The sequence below is a fragment of the Lithobates pipiens genome, unplaced genomic scaffold (assembly GCF_037356315.1).
Source record: "Lithobates pipiens isolate NorthernLeopardFrog02 unplaced genomic scaffold, aLitPip1_a1.2 Scaffold_11, whole genome shotgun sequence".
In the NCBI taxonomy this organism is placed as follows: Eukaryota; Metazoa; Chordata; class Amphibia; order Anura; family Ranidae; genus Lithobates; species Lithobates pipiens.
Window position 1 is genome coordinate 16761749 of NW_027507696.1, and position 13309 is coordinate 16775057.

The 13309-nt window shown below is 40.8% G+C and overlaps 1 protein-coding gene across 5 annotated transcripts in view; it reads left to right on the top strand.

Moving 5' to 3' along the window:
* The first annotated feature begins 539 nt into the window (after positions 1-539).
* The window catches only part of CDH24 (cadherin 24), a 143571-nt gene continuing 130801 nt past the window's right edge, over positions 540-13309 (top strand). Inside the window, exons 1-3 of one of the 5 annotated variants that reach the window (XM_077468895.1) lie at positions 540-977; positions 2111-2164; positions 3710-4081. In XM_077468895.1, the coding sequence (XP_077325021.1) occupies positions 2144-2164; positions 3710-4081 (393 nt within the window). In that variant the 5' untranslated portion in view covers positions 540-977; positions 2111-2143. The other 4 variants (XM_077468875.1, XM_077468857.1, XM_077468884.1 and 1 more) reach the window with 4 other exon arrangements.

The window sequence follows — 13309 nt, forward strand, 5'->3', positions numbered from 1 at the left end:
TGTGCGCAGCTTAATAAATTGAAATGTTAAAATTTCTGTGTCTGTCTGCAGACAGGTCTGTGTGTTCTTTTTCTATCCTGGAAAGCACACATGGACCCCAGAGACCCCGTGTCACATTCCACCCAAAACGCACCATGTCAAATGCCCATTCACGAAATACCTATAATCCATCATTGTTTTGCTGCTTGAGTAGCGTAACTATTACTCTGTGACTGTGCCCTCCTGCTGGCTCGCTCCATTTCTATCTAGCTATCTATCTATCTATCTATCTGTCCATCCATCTATCTCTTGCTTTCCAATTTTTCCTTATATACGTCTTGCTGCTGCTTGACCATTGTGAGCTCTGTGTTTATTTCACTCCTTGTCCCTCTGGTTTCTCGCTGTCACTTTGTCTCTGTCTCTCTCTGTTCTTTGTGTCCTCTTGTATTAGTGGAAAGGAGAAAGAGGAAGAAAGAGGAGGAGAGATAGAAAAAGAGAGAGACTGAGGAGGAGGAGGAGGAGGGGGAGAGTGCAGAGGATTTGGGGGGGTGCATGTCAACTCGTATTATCAGCATCACTCGCTCTAAAACCAGAGCAGCATCTGCAGGAACCTGTATCTGCCTGTCTCCCTCTCTTTCTCTGTCTAGCTCCATTAGTCCATCACCCTCACCCTGCATGTCTCATCCTCTCACTCTCTAGCACTGTCTGCACTAACTGTCTCTAACATTGTCTGTTCCTCTCTATCACATGGTCTCTGCAGCAGGGCTCTCACAGATTTCGAGCTGTCTCTGCAGCAGTCTTGTCCTCTCTCACATCTGGAACTCTCTCTGCAGGAGTCTGCCTCACAACTGGAGCAGTCTCTACGGCTCTCTCTCATAGAATAGCATCTATCCCTTCGGTGGTCTTTGGCACCCATGTGAAGCTAGTTCTGCAGAGGTCTTTGCCACATCTTGACCCGTCTTTTGCAGCGGTCTGTCTCATACGTCTGGAGTTATACGGTGCGTTAAAACTTCTGCTTGAGTGTGATGAGTGTATGTGGCATGTGTGTGTGATGGACAGGTAATCTATGTTGTCTGTAGGAGAGGCACAGCCAACACCTGTGAACACATGGAGATTGTGTGCATGACCGTATAGAACGATACATATACATATGTGAGTGTATTTCTGTATGGACGTGTGAGCAGACGTACTCTCCTAAGACTGACGTGAGCGTTCAGATGCACAGCATGCCTAATGTGCACTGCATTCAGGCAGAGCTAATGTGTTTATACACACATGTGAATGTTTCCAATTACATCGGAAAAACATTGAAGAAGCTCAGTTGGGTCCAAGCTGTCTGCATGATCATTTTGCACACAGTGCAACAGCATACACTAGGAGCAGTAGGAGGAGTTCTGGTTACTTGATGTGTTCCAGGAGGTGTTATAGACAGGAGTTCTATTTACCAGTTGTTAGAGTTATGTGGAAGGTTGAACAGAGAGGACATATGGGCTGAGGTGGTAATTGACAGCCACTATTTCCAATGATGGTCAGTTGGAGGAAACGTGAATAAGGAGGAGCTTTGTGGGCAGATAAGGGCAAAAAATAGAAGTTATATGGTGCACGTCTTGTAGAAGGTTAAACGGGGTAAAGGAACCCATTTCTAGGGAGTAATTATGGAGCAATTAGAGAATTTATGTAGAGCAATACCGGATTTATAGGGAAAGGTTATGTGGAGCAATATAAGTAATGGAACAGCTATGGAAAACAGTTTTATGCATTGTAAAAAGGAGATGCAGTGAGAAGAGATTTAACTGAACAATGGGATCAATTGCACCAAATGGAGTAATCAGGCATTACAAGGAGCACTTATGCCAGGCAATAGAAGCTTTATAGGATGCTGAAATGGGATCCAATAAGGAGTTTTAAGGAGCAATAAGATGGGGAGAGAGAGAGATGATCAATGACCCTATCAGAATGTCAAACACAGCATTCCGTACACGCTCCCTGGCAGACAATCCACCTGACATGTATATGTAAGAGTTTAATTCATGTGATGCGCAGATACTGTCTCAAGAAGAAAATTGTCATTTATATGTGAAAGTTAATACCCAGCATCCACCACACTAGAATAATCCACTAAACCCTACAGGGAGAAGAGACATGAATTTTACAAGCAGTTGGAATGAAGATAGCGGGAGGAACGGTAATGTGAAAAAAAAAAGGACAGATCCAGATGGCAGGACACTGGAAATATCTAAATGGAAATGAGTAGAGATAAAGTAAAAGAAATACATCACAGAGTATAAGTTTGTTATGCATAACCCACAGAAAAATAAAAAAAACACACATAAATCATTGAAAGATGAATGCTGTGACTTGTCTTCATTCTGGTCACCTATCTGAGCCTCTAAGGAGTTACTGCAGGATATTTGTTGCTATCACAGAGATGTGTCACCAGATGGTCATGTGTGTCCCTTAGAGCCACAGAACTTCTGCAGTGGCACAAATTGTGTCCAGGCAAGCTGCTGCCATCCTCTACACCCTCCCTAGTCTTCTGCCCTGCCCATGTTTCATGTCCATTCTTTCTTTATTTCTTCTTCTTCATCTTTCCATCCTTTTAGGCATTTTTCTTTCCCTCTTACCCATTTTGTCTGTTTTGTTTTTCTTCTTCTCCTCCTTTATCTCTCCCTTTTTCCATCCCCCTCCCTCTCTGAGTCTCTCTCCCTATGATTTCTTATCCTCTTCTTATTGCAGTAAAGCGTAAAGTGTTGAACATGACGGGCATACAAAGAGACAGAGGGAGAATGGAGAAGCGAGGGGAGAAAGGGAAGGAGAAGTAGAGAGGAGAGACAGATGGTACAATTTGTACACAGCTAAAACCAAACAGGGGAAATAACTTCTAGACAAGGAGGGGGGTGCAATGGGGAGAAGAAACTGAGAGATAAACAGTGGGAATGCTTGAGTGAGAGAACATGAGTTCGAAATAAAACAAAATCTCCTATAGTCAAGGGGAGAAGAGAGAGAGAGGTAAGAAAGAACAGTCAAAACCCTTTCACATAAAAGATCAGGCCTGCAGGGAGAGGGGGGAGAACGCAGAGGAGATCTGGAGAGAGAAAAACAAAAGTGCAGACAAGAGCAGCACAGCTCTGAATATCATTCTTGCTAAGCTTCTTCTGCTTCTATCCTTTTAATTGTGCTTCAGACAAAACTGGAGGCAGTTGACTTCCTAAGTCCACTGCTTCTCATGTACTAATGACAGACACTCCCTGTTATGTCCCAGCTGACCTCAAGGATGCCCATGGCTCACTGCTGCTGCTGTTGACTATACGGCCAAAGGATAATAGTCTACATGCCATTATCAGCATTACTATGCTAGATTTATGAAGTAGTGGCCAAAAAAAAATAAAAAATGGCTGTGCAACACAAGAGGTTAACAAGCGCTGGTAATGGTGAATGCACATAGTCTGCCTTATTTTATTAAGTATTGCAAAAAAAAGTGCAGTAACTAAATGCAACCAATTAAAATGCAAATGCTGGGCCTGATAAAGTGCAGAGCTTGATATATTGCAGTCAGCCATAGTTACTATTAATACAGTAATTTGTAAGAATTAATTAGAACACAGAAAAGATTTTAGAAATAAAAAGTTAATAAACCTATATTCACTGAAAATGCTTTAATGATGAAGGGCAGGCCGAGTAGTCCTACATTGTAACCTTTTCTTCCTCTCTTGCCTTTTTTCTCTGCCAGTCTCACATCACATGGATTGAGGTGCATTGTAAATTTCACCTCTTAACTACATGGAAGGTTTCACCAAACAACAAAGAAGTTACAGTTTGTTGTGACTTCTGTCCACTGGACTTATCATTCTTCGACCGGGTTTGCATCTTCCCAATGCCTGCCCTTCACTTGTGTCCTCTACTCTCTCTGCTTCTTCTGGGCTGCTCCTCCACTGTACCAGTTTTGGAGGACATGTCTCCTGGTCTTAGTGGAGAGGCTGGGTCTCCATCATCTCCTCCTCAGGGGCCTGGACCTCCTCCACGGTCCAAACGTAGTTGGGTCTGGAACCAGTTCTTTGTGATTGAAGAATATGCAGGACCAGAACCTGTGCTAATTGGGAGGGTGAGTATTTATTATTACTATTATTATTACTATTATTATTTTAGTTATATTGTCACTAACTAGTGGTTTCACAAAAGACAGCTTTGCAGGATTTAGTAGTAACTTTCCACCAGGACTAACTTTACAATTGGCAATTCAACATAAGATACATCTTTGTGATTGTGCTATTGCTGAAATATTACTGAGTTACTCAAAATGTACAGTCTATACTCAGGGGTTCTCAAGTTCAGCCCTTGTGGCTATAGGCAGACCTGATTTTTGAAATACTTTTAATTAAGCCCAAATGAGTTAGTCTGAAGCTTGGTGATTATGACAGCCGCTTGGGCTTAAGCAGAGAAAGAAGTTTTAAATGTTGCCTCTGTTTAGCTGTCACTACAAAGTAGGAAATCTGAGCTTTATGATATTTTTAAGTAGCCTAAGCAAAATGTTGGAACAGTATACCCTGAGGGTACAGTCACACAGTGCTTTTGTTAATGCATTTACAAACAATCTAACCACTGGAATATACTTCATTCTCTCATACAATATCCTGCTGTGATGTTCAACAAACCTTAGGTTAAACATTTTAATTTTTCTACAACAAACCATATGGTTACAAAAATCCTTTACAAAAAAATGTATTCTATAATCATGTTACAGATTCTATGGTCAACTTTTGTTACCTTAATAAAATGATTCTATATAGATACCATTTCCATTTACTGGAAAAAGAAATATGTTTGTTATCGTTATCCAACAAGTACAAATTTGTGGTATCATGTGAGGCATTAATGGATATTTAGGCTTCTCTAATTAAGCAAAATGCAGTAACCTATATCAATTAATCAGCAATTATCTTTCACTCTCTTGAGTGCTCAAAACTGAAGAATGATGATTCTGTTGGCCTCATACATGACATCATCATTGCTCTTTAAACTGCATAATTAAAGGGCCAATCAGCTGAAACGTAAGCTCTCAGTAGATATGGATTGTTTTAATTTTCAATCAGCTTGTTTAATTTTTTAGGGAATCAGGTAGATTCTTTAGCTGAATTCCCTACTCAACCATAACAAGAGAGCCCCAATCTCTCTCTTTATTGAATTTTGCATTGAATTTACATTGTGGAGAATGCAACAGTTGGACCAAAACCCCTGCTTCTCCTGGAGAAGTGAGACTCTTGTATGGGGTTGGGTGGGGCAGCAGAGCCATTAACTGCATTGGATATCTCATCTTTGGATTCCTTGACAAATATGAGTAAGGGCTGATTCACACCAGTAGGTTCACATTTAGTTCTATATATTTTGCACTTTCTGGTGTGTGCTGTGAAAGGGTGGTGCAATGTTTTGTTGCAATGTATCATTCTGCTTACCCTTTTTTCTTTTCTTTATTGAAATGTGACAAATTGACATTTCATTCAACTTTATGTACCTCAGTGCGTTGCATAGGAATGCAACCTGTCACACGTTTTTCAGTGTACACCAGTGCACTGCAATGGCATAAACTGAAACAATTGGACGTAAGGAAAATTTCCTCATGTATGCTTTGGGCTACATTGGGTAATGGTGCCCAATGTATATGGTATAAGTGGGCCCTAAGAGGTTCATTCTAACACACTCAACTCATAACTTTAAATATGTCCATGTATACATGTAAAGTGACTTTTAAGATTTTGGCAGAAGCCACAGAAAATTATACAAATCATACAAATGCTTATAAAAATGTTTCATCCTCAACAGTTAATAAACACAACAATGCTGTTTTATAAGCTTGAGAGTAATTTTCTAATTAGAAATCTTTGTTTGCCTTGTATTTGTCTGCAGTTACATAAAAAAATAGAGGTGTCAGATATAATGAGAAATTAAACATCAACACTGTAAAGAATTTGATTATGTCTACAGAGTTTCTACTGGAGATTGAAAAATCAATATAAAACCACAAACGGTGAATAGCTGTGTCCTTTCTTAGTCATATTAAATGCTTACTGAGTGGAATGTTGTTAACTGTCTGACACTACATCTGGCTGTACACATTAGATAATGCTCGGACTTTGGGCTGTGATCCAACTATCTACAGTTTGTTTTACCACCAATTTACGCTGTAGATAAGTATATCTTTTAGTGGGGATAATGGCTTAGGCCTTATCTGTGTGAACTGACAAAGGGTAAAAACATCTACTCAAAGCTCCCCAATGGATAGACATGTTTGACCTTGTTCCTGGGTTGTCTCTGGTGGACATTCACAGGCACCTACACTTTTCATAATTTTTTTAATCTTTTTTGACATTGATACTAGTGGATGACGAACGATTGCAGTTCCCTTCCCCCCTAAGGAACAATTTCAGCAGTTGTAGCAACTCTGCTCTAGGTGAAATCTGGTATAGTGAGCTGTGTTTTATTTATTGTAGTGCTGTTCGAGCATTATGCTATGTTAGGAATTAATCCATGGAAGCAACATAGCCAACAGAATAAAGTGCAACTGTCTATTATACACATTATTTATTAAGTGCAAAATCCTTAAAAGTATTTTTTGTATGCGACCGCTGGATTCACATCTACATATGATGGATCAGTCCATAGCCACACCACCCAGATCTGGCTACTTCCTCCAGGAGGATTGAATGGTATGTTGAGGCCCCCTTACTTGGCCCTTTAATTTTCACTATACACACCAAAAGGTGGGTTCTATATAGTGCAGGAAATGCCCTGTGCTATATTTTGGCTATGACAAAAGCACAAATCAATAGGAGGTCACTTATAACAATCCCATCAGCACACAGTTACTTGTCTTTAGCTCTCCAACCAAGCTATTCATCCATTGGGAGCAAATGAAAAAAACGAGTGCTTCCACATACACACGGACTAATGTTCTTGTTGATTGGCCCAGAGCTGTCACACAAAAATCATGGAGACAATCCTTTGTTCTTTTGAGTCCCTGACTAGATCTATGCATGGGCAAAGCACCAGTTCACTTTAAGGATGCTAATGGAGCATCGACCAAGGGGAAAATGTGAACATGCTGTAAGAAAAAGAATGTTTTTGAGTGGATTGTCAATGCTGAAGCTGAACTTTGCAAGCATCTATATTGTTCCTATATCTACAGTAAAGCCAGTGTAGCTGTCAAGTGGTCCCTGGTGAAGGGTAGGAACAATATTATACACCTTGTCGAGCTCAACCAGTTTTGTTTTTTCTTGGATAGGTTCACCTATAGAAGATGGCAACAGTAAATTATAAAATAGAAGATTTGCTGTATAATATAGTTTGTAAATTTTACCTGAAAAAAAATCAAATCTGTTTATTTTGCTAATTTGGACCCTATGTGTTTTGTGTGTTTGTTAAGCACAAAGCAAAATATTAAACCAGTCTCATATATTATATAGCAACAAGAAGCACTTACAATTTTTTATGGGGCAATACCTTTGTGTTGTCTATATCCCAAATGATTAGACAAGTTCAAAGGTAAGTCTTACTGTAGACTTATTTTGGTTCTAGCAGAGGCACACACTATGGTACTTAGCAAAGCAGCAAAGAAGAAAGGGGAAAAGATTCTTGTTAAGCATTCTGTGCAGAACTGCAAGGTCAAAAGAAGTCTCTATTGAGGCCAAAATGCCATTATTGTATTGTCTGGTGAAGGTGGATACTGGTGAAAAGGATCCTTAACCAGAACATGTACCAGTTTAACCAGGTTGCTGCTTTTGCTGTAGTGGAATGACAATGTAGTTCTGTGAACCCAACTGCTGCATGAAAAGATATGTGTGTTTTCTAAACAGACGTGCTCTATTAAGATATGTTTTAAGAACTATGGTCACATGTAAGCTATTCCTCCCGTGGGGATAAAGGAGCAGTAAAAAATAAAGACAAAAAAAAAATTTAACCATAGGCAACCTAGGGGTAAAATGCAAAAAGTGCTCAAGATGGCCTTATGTTGTTCACTTGTTAGACATGTTTAGTGGAATTTCATACATTGACTTAAAGGGTTTGGACATCAACTATTCTTAAGAACCTTAAATAACCCTTTAACTGTGCATCTGAAGTAAGATTCTAGTAATAGCAGATAAAAGTGCTGGAAACTGAACAAATAACGTGCTCCAATAGATTCCTGTCTGTTTTATTCAGGAACACAAAATTGTAAAGTGAGGTCATTTGGAGATGTTCAGTTTGAGTATGAAAGCAATCTGTACTCTGTCATTGTGGTCACATTTATTCAAATCATCTAAGAGGTCTTTGGCTGAAAAAAAACAATCTTTCAGGAGAAAATGTCTGGAAGGTTTGGATGGAATAGACTACCTTTTCCTCCAGAAAAGTTTTGGAAGGTGTGGATGGATTAGAATGCCTTGAACCAGGAGGTCCTGTTTGAGGGGAGACCATATGGCTAATCCTCATGCAGTTCTTCTAGCAGTTGCATAAACCAAGCCATTGGTCTTGCTGAAACTATAGATGCCACTATTTTGCGCATCAATATATTTTCAGAACTGTGGAAATCATTGGTATTAAGAGGCAACAAATTACTCAGGGTCTGAAACCTCTTGATCTTAATGGAAAAAAAGGGTTTAAGTACCACAGCGCTGACAGCCTGAACAAATACAATAAAGTGCAACTGTAATGCATACAAAATTAAGTGCAAAATTAATAAAAAAAAAAAAAAAAAAAAAAAAATTATATATATATATATATATATATATATATATATATATAGCATGTAGCCATAGTGAAAGCTTAAAAAACACGTGCAAATATGTATAAACTAGTTGGAAGGTTCCTTTCACTGGTGCCTTCCACAGGTGCTGCTGTGCTAGAAATAGTGCAAATCAATATTAGAAATTAGAGGCACCCGTGGAAGGCACCTGTGACAGGAACCTTCCAACTAGAAGTTTATACATATTTGCACATATTTTTTATGCTTTCACTGGCTACATGCTTGATATATATATATTTTTTAAATTAATTTTGCACTTAATTTTGTATCCACTACAGTTGCACTTTATTGTATTTATTCAGGCTGTCAGCGCTGTGGTACTTATACCTTTTTTTTCCATGCTTTGACTTATGTCATGTACAGCAGCGGCAGGCCAAATCACTAAATAGTATCTTTAGCGCAAGGGATTGTTTTTTCACATCTTGATCATTATGCAATCTAAATGGTGGAGCATCTTTTGTTTGGTTGTTTATACAGTGGTCATCAACCCTTTCCTCAGGGCTCACTAACAGACCAGGTTTTATGTATTACCTTGGGGAGATGCAAACTACAATACTGCAATCACTGAGCAGCAAATGATATCACCTATGATGTATTTCAGTTATCTTGCAAACCTGGCCTGTTAGTGGGCCCTGAGGACAGGGTTGATGACCACTGGTTTACTAGATCTATTTGTGGTGGGAACCATAGGTGGACAATTTCCTGACTGATTTCCTAATTTACAAGTAGGAGGAATTTTTTTCTCAGCTGGTCTGTCAAAACATTATCTACCTTTTTGTATCTGGACTACGCTCAGTGACACTAGGTTCTTATAAACCCATAAAAATGATTTCTGGCACTTTAGAATAAGAGAACGATGTGGTGTCTTCTTGACAGTAACGGGTGTTACATTACCTGTCTGTACAATCACATATCAAGCTAACCCTGAGTTTGCAATGATATAATGGCTTTTCTGACCATCTGTATCTCCTCCCATCTCAAAAACTTTTGATAATTAATGAAGATCTTTCTCTATTGGATCTGGCTAAGAAGGGGTGCACTGCCCAGCAAGGGCTGGACATTACAGGACTAAGTAACCCAGGGGAGCTCCAGTCTGGGCAAACAAAATTAAAAGTCAGCAGCTACAAATACTGTGGCTGTTGACTTTTAATATAAAGACACTTACCTGTCCAGGGACCCCGAGCAGATGCTTCAATCAGTTTCAGGTGCAAGCGCCGGCATCTTCACCTAAGGAAACTGGCAGTGAAGCCTTCAGGCTTCACAGCTATTTTCCTACTGCGCATGTGCGAGTCATGCTGCGTTTTCTGAATGGTTCTGCTTTCTTCTGGGACCTGTATGTGTCCCAGCAGGCAGCAGGGAGGAAGAAGGAGAAGCCAGAAATACTCAATGAATGCAGCGATGATCTTACCTGGAAGCAGGAGCAGGTACCTATGAAAACCAGGTAGCCACTCCCCCTTCTTCCCCAAAAAGTGCCAAATGTGGCAGTGGAGGGTGGGAGTGAACAAACAGAGCTTCCCCTTTTGGGTAGAGCTTCACTTTAAATACCTTTTCTTTGGTTATTGAAGGTGCATGCAGCCATCATCTGAGAGAGTTCCTAGCTTCCATAAAAAATTGTTTTGTGATCTAGTAGGGTTTAATCTTTTTTCAATGCTCAAGAGGTTTCAAGTGAGAAATTGTCAGTATTAGGAGAGACCAACAGTCTTCAGAATGAATTTCAGAACTCTAATAATCATCGTACATTTTTACAGAGGGTCCTCAGTCAAGGGAACCAGTGATCTGTACCTTTTTATGCTCTCCTTTGGCAGGGTCAAAGTAATTTTGAAAAGACTTTACAATTAGGTCAGCAATATGTATGGCAGCAGCAGAGTAATGGGACTTTTTTGTATTCTAACTGCAAGCATTATAGGTAGGTTGAACATTTTGTCCATTTAAAAAAAAAAAAAGATCTTAGGAATTAACTTCCAGTAGCCAGGAAAAAAACCCAAAGGCAGCCAATTGGAACCTCGGTGGGAGATTACCCGTATTGAGTGGAGAAACAACAGTTCCCACTGCCCCCTATTTCCTTGACCTATTTCCTTCACCGACACCTGTGTGCTGACTGGGGATTGTTCCACCATACCTGCTTCAGATTGGGAGGACACTAGTATCATGGATAATCCTTCCATTTAGGACGTTTCCATGGAATGAAATATGCCTCCCATCGAGTCCAGGATCTTCTGGATCCTGTCTGTCCTGGTAGAGTAAGTCCAACTGTTGCTCTCAAGGACATTACTGAGGACCCATGTGAAGATGTTAAGTGTTCTGTTGAGCCTATGGACCCCTTCATGGATACTGTTGCCCACCCAAGTGAGGGTGTTATGCCTGACCACAATAACCCCAATCCCCTGAGGCCTCTGAGCAACCTACAATAACGTTGAGCCAGGGGATGACAGTGGGGTCCTTGTCCCATTAAGTCTAATCGAGGGCAGTTGCCTGTAAAGTATTATGACTATGTTGTATAAAGCTGCTTGTTGTCAATCCATTTGTGTCTTAAGAGAAGTTGTATTTCGCATTTGTGTGCTTCCAATGCCGAGGACAGCATCTGTCAAAAGGGGGGGGGGGGGTCTCAGAAGTGTAGGCAAGTTCAGTTTAAACCTCCCCTCCGTAAGTGGTGCTGTTTTGCTGGCCACTGTACAGAGGGAATGGAGGATGAATGGAGCTTTGTTCCTCTGAAGCCTCAGTAGGTGTCCTCAGGGAAGCAGCTGTCTGATTGGATGTTGCAACACTAGATGATGTCCATTGCCATCTTTAGTGAGGTCTATGCCTATAAAGAGTACTGTCCCACTGCAGTCAGCATGCATTTGCAAAGTGGATAGAGTAGTAACAGGATCCTCGCTTGTTAGGGACAGTGTATTTAGTGCTAGGGAGAGGTTCCAGTCTAGGAGGGACAGAACAGGGATACCTCAACTGGCTCTGCTATCTGGAGACTCTAGAGCTGGGACAAATATTTTTTTATCTGTCTGCTAAGTTCACCTTCACTGCTGCTCTGCCTGTCAGCTATCCCCTTCACTTAAATGCTGCTCTGGTAATGTAAGCATTATTAAAATGACACCTAAAGTGCTAGGGCTGTGTTAAAGTATCGCAAATGTTGCTGAGAACTGTTCTACCCTAGTCACCTGTGTTGTCAAGACTCTGATGCCATATTGTTTTGGGACTGTTAAGTACCGTAAGTCCCTTGCCACTTTTCCCCATGTGTTATTTGTTACTTCTATTTAACCAAATAATAACAGTGCCACTACTTGGTCTCTGTGTGTTTTTACTCCAACTTGCGTACCCGTCAACTGGCCCTGCCCACAGGTGCTTGCATCACATTGAGAGGGCAAAGAGACACATCCTGACTTCCAAGTACCTTAGTGGTGGAATTTTTAATAATTCTAATCTTAGACCTAAATAAATTGTATTTCCTGGACCTCCCCATGTCAGCCCACTATGGGTCAGCTCTGACCCCTCCAGGACCACCTTTTTTATACCAGTGTTCTTTTTTCGTCCTCGCTCCAGATGCCTTTTAAAGTTTATTTTTATTTATTTATTTTTTATTTTTTTTCTCCATCCACCATCCATCCTGTTCGGGTTCAGCCTCTCCCGGATCAGAAGACCCCCCCCCCATATAGGCTGTAAATCTCCCGAGGAGGTGGGTTCCCGTGGTGCTGGGATTGTATGGTACAGTATAAATGACTATGTGTTACTGGCAAAGGTCACTGGCAGTATAAATGACTGTATATACCTTCATTAGGCAGGTGCTGCCACTCTCTCCTTCCATGTTTTTGTATGTTCAGGCAGTGGTTTGGCTCGCTGGGACTTGTAGTTCACCACCTCCACATGTATTCCTTTCAGGAAGCTCATAGTTGAGCAGGTGAGGTCAGAGGTAGCTTCCTCTTTGGGTTGCTTAGCAAACACCCGAATGCTCACTGCTGATTTGCAGCAGGCTCTGTCCTCTAGGCTAATCTCAGCCTCCAGCTGACAAATCTGCTACTCTGCTCTGCTCTGGTAAGCCTGACTTCCAGGACTCTCATTACTTACTGCTGTGTTACTTGTCTGTCAGAGTGTTTTTATTATCCTGTGCCTTTATAGATCTGGGGAGTTTTGCCTGCCTGCCTAGCTGCCTTAGCACTGAATATTTGGATGGAGAAGTTTATTTTATTTATGTATTTATTTATTTTTATTTTATTTATTTCAATTTTTTTTTTTAAAGAAAGCACAGCCTCTGTGTTTTACAGAGAGAAGGGCCCAGTGTGAGCTAAACGCCCACAAAGAGGTTCCTAATCAGCATTCCAGCCTCAAAGGAGTAAAAAGGGGTCTAGACAAGACAAATCGCAGAGTCGCATGCAGCTGGATAGACGCCTGTTGTCACAGCATTCCAGATCTCCCTCGCCCTTACCTCACTTTAGATGCTCAGACCCGAGCCAAGAGAGGTCAAGACATCAGAAAGCCTCTACAAAGTGCAATCCGGGCGCAGACACAGAAGAAGAGCTTCTTCTTCGGATAGGTCTTCAGCGCTAGCCCAGGCAGAAGAAGGAT